The following is an 8780-nucleotide window of genomic DNA, read 5'->3' on the forward strand; positions in this document are numbered from 1 at the left end:
TGCCTCATGGGTAGCTTGTTATTGGTATTTGGTACTGCAGTGAGTTTCTACCTTCCCATCTAAAGTTCATGGAATTGCATGGGAATGAAGGGAATCAGAATGAAGGGATCAGAGCTGAGCTAGATCAAGTCAGCTTAAAATTGTAATCTGTATATTATCCAGGCAGACCACAGTAAAATTTAAGAATACTGTGAATTGTGTTTCTCTCCACCCAGAGATCAACAGAATTTTTTTTCTTTCTTAAGAACATAGATGGAGGTTTTTTTAAATTCAAAATTAGATATTACTCTGGATAATGTATAATGTAATGAAAAGCTTTATTTTTTTTTTTATTCCTTTGGAGCACCATTCTCTAAGTTAGTATTTTAGAAACTTTACATTTTTATCTTTGAAGGTTGTTTAATGCTAATTGGCAGTTGATATTGCTTTGAGTTTTAGTGTACTGCTGTGTTTGTGCTTTGCTTCAGTATTTTGCAGAATCCATACTATACTCAGAAGGGTTTGTGATTTAGTACCATTCAGGTATTTTAAGGTTTTGATATAACACAGATACAGATATCCTTAAAATTCTTACAAATCAATACAAAACAGTTACAGTCTCCATAGTGTAGGACTGAGTATTTTAGTATACTGTAAAACACGTGTGCCGGATGGTGGTGTTATACTAGTTATCAACAAAACTGAAATGTCCTAAATTTATGTTTGGATTTATTAGATGTGAAGACATGGTAGATGTGCGAAGATTAAAGATGCTTCAGATGGTGCAGTTGTTTAAATGTGAAGAAGATGCTGCCCAGGTAAAGATCAATCAGGCACATTATGCACTTGTCTTTTCTTAGAAGATTGATTTCACCTAACTGTAAACAAAAGTGTACTTTTCATGGTCCTAAGCAAGTAAATTCATTAAGTCAGATTCTAGTTTATCCTGTCAAAATAATAAAGTTTTGTATTCCCACTTATCTTACTGGTCTCATTTTTTTAAAAATTTATTTTAATTTATTTATTTTTGGCTGCATTGGGTCTTCGTTGCTGTGCACGGGCTTTCTCTAGTTGCGGCGAGTGGGGGCTACTCTTCGTTGCTGTGCGCGGGCCTCTCACTGCGGTGGCTTCTCTTGTTGTGGAGCACGGGCTCTAGGTGCGTGGGCTTCAGTAGTTGTGGCTCGCGGGCTCTAAAGCGCAGGCTCAGTAGCTGTGGTGCACGGGCTTAGTTGCTCCGTGGCATGCGGGATCTTCCCGGACCAGGGCTCGAATCCGTGTCTCCTGCATTGGCAGGTGGATTCTTAACCACTGCACCACCAGGGAAGCCCTTACTGGTCTCATTTGACTTATCTTCTCAATGAAATTCTCTATTGAGCTAGCAATTGGGATTATTTATTATTTATTACTGTTGATTTGGTTGTCAGTTACACATCCCAGGATGAAGGCTGGTGTAGCTTATCTCTTTTTAACCCACAAGGTTTTTCAGCTAGATAAACAGTTTGCTATCTTTGTGTAGTTAGCATCAAAGAACATGATTCCAACTTGACATAGAAGAAACTTAACGATTTTAAGTAGCAACATAAATCTATAATGAGATTCCAATAAGATTATATTACATAAACACATGATGTTCTATTAATATAAATCTTGTGATGTTAATTTTAAATGAGTGCTTCTCTTTAATAGGTCTTGTCTTTAGATTTTCAAAAATTTTGAGTGGGAGGAGAGGTCATTAATTCATGCAGCTTGGCATTGAATGAAATAAACTATTAAGGTTATAACTAATGGATTAATTAATCACATGCTAGTAATCTTTCTTTATATAAATATGATGTTTTGATATAAGAGTTTATAAAGAGTTATGAACCCAGCTTCACTGTCATTTATTTTCATTTAGGCAGTAGAATGGCTAAGTGAACTTCTGGATGCTCTTCTTAAGACCCACATCAGATTGGGTGATGATGCTCAGGAAACGAAAGTCCTACTGGAGAAGCATAGAAAATTTGTCGATGTTGCACAGGTGCAGAACTGGTTATCTTCCTTTTCTACAAGCTCTGTGTTTGCATAGCTTTCTGCGTGATTGTAATGTCACTTAACCTTCCAAGTCCAAGAAGATTGGTTACGTTAATCCAGAAATATTACAGAACTAAGAAAATGTCAGCTGGTGAATCAAAACTAGCCTGCATAAACTTGAGAGGGTTTATGTTTTCCTGAATACAGGTTCTGTATGCTTCCTCTGATATATGGTATATATTATGACATTTTTAGGCAGTAACTCTGTTCATTCACGAAAGTAAATCAGTAAATGACAAACCCTAGTTTCTGCATCTCACTAGTGTTAGCAAAACAACACAGATTTTTTTTTTTTTTTTTTTGCATGTGAAAAGTATCTTAATTTATTTTCCCTAACTATTGAGTTCACATTGTAACAGTGTGGTTTCCTGTATGGAATATAAAGTGCCCACTTGCCACCCATTCGTTTTGATCAATGAGTGAGCAAACTTTTTTTTTTTTTTGTGGAGTCGGGAGTCATGGTTGAGCAGACCGAGGTGGGGAAAACGGAGTAAGAGAGGGAAGCCAGACAAGAAATAAACTTAATAAAAATTAACTGAAAGTATTGCTTCCCCTTTATTATTTATGCATGCAGACAATTTGTAGCAATAAGTGCCAGTGGACTTATTCATTATTGATTTCTAGTAGTGTTGCTTAATTGTAACGACAGTCCTCCTGCACACTTTCCCATCCCTCTTTTCAGAATTCTTTTATTATAATTTCATGTTGACTTTTTCTTTTTTAGAGCACTTATGACTATGGAAGACAGTTGCTACAGGCCACAGTTGTGCTGTGCCAGTCTTTGCGCTGCACCTCTCGATCATCTGGGGATACACTTCCTCGACTGAACAGAGTATGGAAACAATTTACAATAGCATCTGAAGAGAGGGTACATAGGCTGGAAATGGCTATTGCATTTCACTCAAATGCTGAAAAGGTTCGATTTTTTAAAAATGTAGTTTCAGTAGTGTTTGTACGTTTAAAATGTGTTAACCTTGTAATTTTGTTATTAGTCTGTTTTTTAAAAATTTATATTAATTCCATTGTTTAAAGCTTGTTTAGATATAATGTATTGTCTTAGAAAATTCAAATCAGATTCTTAGTAAGCCATACCAGTGCTAGAGTACTATGGTTAGAGGAGTTGAAACTATCCAGTAGTCCTCTCTCAGCAGCACGTCTCTCCTCACCAGACCTGATGCCCAGAATGTACTGTTTGTTCTTTCAGGTGTCATGACTCCCATCTGTTTCATTATGCCAGGAAAGGAAACTTTGCTTTGGCAACTACTACTGATTGTCATAAATGTTTTAAAAGGTCATTTGTGATTTTTATAATGTTTAGAGACTGTCCAGCTAAAATTATGAGAGTAAGGATAAAAATAAAACCTTTTTTTTTCATGTGTTATCTTTAAAGATTCATTCTAGAATTTATTATTTAATGAATTCGTTAGTCCCAGAAACCAAAAATGAAATATGCAGGCAAATTTTCAATAGAACCTTTTTCTCAACTGCACAGTGAAAATTTATAGCACCCGAGCCTTATATTTCCATTCCAAAGAGGAGTCTTACTAAGTAGTTAACTTTGTTTTGATCTCTTAACAATCACAGTTTATATGTAGGGAATGTTCAGTACAATTTAAGATATGAGAAACCTAAGATGTAAATGTGATAGCCTTAGTCTGTAGAACAGAAGAGAAATTGCCAGGAACCTCAGGAATTAAGCAGTTTCTGTCTGTGTTATGCAGTGCATCTGTTAGGAAATGTCCACAGTTAACTCTTTCTGAGCTGGTCACCGAACTCCACAGGTCAGTGTTTTAGTGTAAAATGGGCCTAGTGATGATGAATGAAAGTACACAAAATGGCTTGACTTGTTTATCTGCTGATTGTTTTAATGAAAACTTTTTATTGAAGTAGAGTATTAACATAGAAAAGTGTACAGCTCAAATGTTCTGCTCACTGAATTTTCATAGAGTGAGCATGCCTGTGTAATCAGTGCACTGTTCAAACAACAGAACGTTACCAGCACCCCAGAGGCTCTCCACCCTCTTTTAATCACAGTGCTTCTGCTGCCCATCCTGGGGTGGCCACTGGCCTGATTTCTAACACCACTGATAACTTTTTAGGATCGTGCTTTAAAAATGTATCTGCAAGGACGTTTTAAAACCTAGATCTTTTTAAGAAGTTAGGTAAGAATGAATATGGTTGAGACTTTTTTTCATAGAAAATTAATGTTCTTATTTTTTCTGGTACATGGCCTTTATCATGCTTATAATAAACTCTATTTAAGGTTATTTTATTGTGCCCACCTATGTAAAGCCTAAGCCTTTTGTTATCAGATGTTATTTTTCTTTTGAGTGTGTTGTATTTTATACCAGTAAGCATAAATATAACCACAACTATAAGCAAATTGTATAGCAAATGATAGTGACTGGGAAAATATTTAAATTGAATCTAGAATTTTACAATATGAAAATGTCCTTTATGAGTAATGCTGAAGTAAACATAATTGGATTAAGTAAAGTATAATGCAAAAAAAGTTGTAAAAATAAACACTTTCTTCTGCCCCAAATTTTGCAGGTTTTTTTCCTGTAGGTAATTTTTTTAAATTAGTATTATTATTTTAAATCTGGAGTGTATCTTAGACTCATAGCACATCTCAATTTGGGACTAGCCATACTTCAAAAGCTCACTAGCCACATGTACCTAGTGGCTACTATGTGTGGGTCTGTACTTGTAGACTTAACTATTACAAATCACAGCATTTTTTTTCTTTCTTTCCTTATTTTCTTTTGTACCATTTAAATTTAAATGGTAATAGTTAAGGAAAAAATAATATCAAGGACTGCAGAACTTCCCGTGTTTGAATTAAAACCTTATCAATTTACATCTTTTTTTGTTGTTATTTTTATTTCATTTGTTTGCTTACATCATTTAACTCAGGGCAGCGGATCACTTTTTAAAATAACTATAAAGTTTCTAGCTAGGTAATCACATCAGTTATGTGTTTGTACTCTGAGTATATATTGTTACGTATTTATATTTTCTTTCATTTTTGAAGTCTGTAAGCTCTTTGAGGTCAAAATCTGTATCTCATTCATATCCCAAGCTGCTACATAAACATAAAGTAAGTATTCAATAAACAGTTACTTAATGAATGAAAGAATACTACTTTATAAGCACAGTTTGAGCTTAGATTCCAGATAGTAGTCTAGTATTATTTTTTTCTTGGAAATCACTATAAACCTCTTCATACTCCAGTTATATTATTAGTAGGGATTGTGTATTTCATTTTGTTTGAATTTCTTGGGCCAGCTTTGATCAATCTTCTATAATGGCATACATGAAGATGCTAAGAACAGAACAAAAACACCTTCAATCTACTAAATTTGCATGAACTTGATTCCTTTTCTGTGTCTCTTGATTGATGTTGCACTTTTATTTGTTGCAGATTTTGCAAGACTGTCCAGAAGAGCCTGAAGCTATTAATGATGAGGAGCAATTTGATGAAATTGAAGCAGTTGGGAAATCCCTTTTAGATAGACTAACTGTTCCTGTGGTTTATCCTGATGGGTATGGTGCATGTTCTTATAATTTGTGTTTTTATCAGTAAGGTCTTAAAGGGATATCAAGAGAAGAAAGTCTGTTTCTTAAAAGTCCTAGTAAATTAGCTTTGGTTCACATTTTCAATTTCTACAAAAAATTAGTTTAAAATGAAGAGAAATCCATACTGGGCTCTTAACAATAGTAGCAATTGGTACTTGCTGCTGTCAAATGTATTGCTCTTGATAGCTTGTTGTAGAATAAAGATCATTGACTAGGTTGACATCTTGGGTTCTCGCCTTGACTATGATGGTAAGGAGTTGGGTGACTTTGGGCTTCATTCATGGAAGGGATGGGGAGGGAACTAATGTTTAGTAACTTAAAATATATACCAAGCCCCAAGTTAAACACTTCACCTTAATTACTTTTGACCAGGGCTAGAGCAGTATGATTATTTTGATTTACAAATAAAGAAACTAAAGCTCAGAAAGATTAAGTAAGGTCCTCAGGATTTCACAGCTTCTAAGTGGAATTAGTATATAGTTTCAGGTCTGTCTGGCACCAGATCCGTTCTCTTTTCACTGTGCTGTATGGAGTCCTAATTTCTTCATTTGTAAAATGATGGGGTCGTGATTCTCACATTCCTTTCCATTTCAAAAGTTAATGATAAAAATAAGAAATAGCCTCGTGAAAATAAACAGACCAGTAAATGAATCAGAAGGAGCTTTATCTACAAGGAGCTAGACCTTCTCAGTAAAAATAATTTAGAGGTAATCCAGAGGATGTTTAATTAGAACACTAGAGAAACCAAACCATTGAATACAGGTATCCTTACATTGTAACATAGTGTAATGGGTACGATTGTGGACTCTGGAACCAGATTTGTTGGGTTTAAATCTCAGCTCTGCCACTTATGAGCTATGACATCTTGGGCAAGCCACTTAACCTTTCCGTGCCTCAATTCCCTCATCTAAAAATAGGGATATATTTTCCATACCCCTTCAGGTTACAAGAGCGAGGGAATTAAATGAGCTAAATGTATATAAACTACTTAAAACAATTGTGACACATGGTAAGTGCCACTACTACTGTGTCATGAACTTCAAATGATTATTTGGAATTGATATTGAGAAGATATAACTTTATGCCCATGAACAAATACTATTCATAGTCTGTACTTAGATAATCTCTAGTCGTACCTAAACTTGAACAATCAGAAGTAGCTTAAAGTCATGTATATCTCCAATGTATAAAAGAGAATAAAATCTAAAAGTTTATAAATTCAGCTGGTAACAGCATTAGTAGGGTGCTTCTGGTTGTTCCATTCCAGGACACCCCCCCGACCCCACCAAAATCTCATTTCTGTGTTTCATAACCAGTTGTCATAAAGTCGGTCTCATTCTACTTAAGTCATCCTAGGAGCATATACCCCTGGTGTTTTTGCTTGGGCTTCTCCTCCTGTGTTCTACAAATAGTTCATGTGTCATTTTCATTTTTAAGATAAAAGAGTAAGTTAGGGCTGTATATTCAAATTTCACAACTTTAATATTTGCAATTATTATTTCATTCCCTCTTATATGATAATTTGTTTATGCTGTGTAAAGTTTGACAGTAAGCTTGGTCAGATTTATCTTTTGTAACATTCTCCTAGAACAATAAAAGAAATTAGGTGGTCTCTCTGGATTCACTGCTTGAAGACCCAGGTTCAAATTCTGTTTTTTCCACTGTGTGATCTTAGTCATTTAATTTTCTAGGTCTTAGTTTTCTGATCTAAAAAATGAAGAGCTTAACCAGATTATTTCCAAGAACTCTTAGAGCTCTAAAAGATTCTGTGACTCTGAATACTGTGTCTTTGCCGATAGGATAAAATTAAATAATTTTACCTATTAACATCCCAAATGATGGCTTAACATTAAACGGATATTTTACTTGTTAGCTGTATTTGACAACTGGTGTCCGTAGCCCTTAGCTCTGAAGTACACATACAGATTTTATATTTGTGTATGCTTATGGGCCCAAGGCTAAAAGTATAACATTTATACTGTTGCATTGTTTTGTTTATTTGTTGAATTGTTTGGTTTATTGAGATTATCATAAGTGTACATGATAGGACATTTATACTTCTAATAAATTTTTCTCAACATGTCTTAATATATATTATGCCATTTTAAAAAATGTTTCTCCTACCAAATTGCTACTCAAAGGTAAACAGTATGGTCTGCAAAAGAACTAACACCATACCACGTAGGTAATTTTTATGGTAATTTTTGCTTCCTTTTGCATTCACTACAGTCAATGGATTTGTATTAATCTGACTAGACTTTTTCTGTTTTGATTTTTAGAACTGAACAATATTTTGGGAGTCCAAGTGACATGGCTTCTACTGCAGAACACATCAGAGACAGGATGAAACTAGTTAGTCTCAAAAGGCAGCAGCTGAGACATCCCGAAATGATGACTACAGAGAGCTAATAGCTGCCTTCTTCCCGCAGATCTGCAGTTCATAATCCCGCATGTCGTTGGCATACTGCAGCATTAGCTACGATATGTTAAGATGCATTTCCCAGCCAGGATAAGCCTCATTTCTTTCCATTACACACTTCTCTCCACATGTTAACATCCTGTAACTACCAAGCAGAATTATTTAACATGCTTTGAGACCATAGACTCCAAGTATCTTAAAAGAAGGAACTGTAAACATTGCACTGAAAACTTGCTTTAAAGCTTTACCTGACCTGTCAGTTTGTAGATGAATAACTGATAATAAGCTTTGAATGGTGCTAATAAGAGTTTAGAACTTCTCTCTATAAAAAATGGTTGCCCTTCCTCCCCAAGTGATGTAGTAAATTTAGACTATAGTTAAACTGTTATTAGTAGACAGTGGTGTCCTCAAAATTTTACTTTGTAATTCTCCTTCAAAATTGAGTATTTTTATTGTGTCAGTATGAAGAAAACCTTCAGATTTTTGATATATCATATTCATTAAAAAACATTTTCCTATTTGTATTGATAATGTATAAAAGTTGTTTGTGCTTAATAAAAGGATTCTTTTAAACATCTTATTTAATTTGGTGGTTATATCTATTTCCAAACATGAGTGCCTTATTTAAAAGGGCATTCTTAGCATTGTGAGGATGGTTTAGTATTTGTTTTTTCATGTTGGTTGCATGTATTTTAGCCAGGAAATTTATATGTAAGCATGTGTATATAAT

At 34.5% G+C, this 8780-nt stretch overlaps 1 protein-coding gene and 1 long non-coding RNA gene across 7 annotated transcripts in view; one reads left to right on the forward strand and one right to left on the reverse strand.

Annotated features, from left to right (window-relative positions):
- SESTD1 (SEC14 and spectrin domain containing 1) overlaps window positions 1-8630 on the forward strand; it is a 210043-nt gene extending 201413 nt beyond the window's left edge. For all 6 annotated transcript variants that reach the window (XM_082397524.1, XM_082397528.1, XM_082397525.1 and 3 more), the window contains 5 exons: window positions 716-797; window positions 1877-1999; window positions 2777-2968; window positions 5477-5598; window positions 7911-8630. In XM_082397524.1, coding sequence (XP_082253650.1) covers window positions 716-797; window positions 1877-1999; window positions 2777-2968; window positions 5477-5598; window positions 7911-8040 — 649 coding nt within the window. In that variant the 3' untranslated portion in view covers window positions 8041-8630. The remainder of the gene's footprint in view (window positions 1-715; window positions 798-1876; window positions 2000-2776; window positions 2969-5476; window positions 5599-7910) is intronic.
- LOC309631341 overlaps window positions 1-8780 on the reverse strand; it is a 780796-nt gene that overhangs the window by 685959 nt on the left and 86057 nt on the right. The window lies entirely within an intron of this gene.

The sequence above is a fragment of the Balaenoptera borealis genome (assembly GCF_965194805.1).
Source record: "Balaenoptera borealis genome assembly, chromosome: 6".
In the NCBI taxonomy this organism is placed as follows: domain Eukaryota; kingdom Metazoa; phylum Chordata; class Mammalia; order Artiodactyla; family Balaenopteridae; genus Balaenoptera; species Balaenoptera borealis.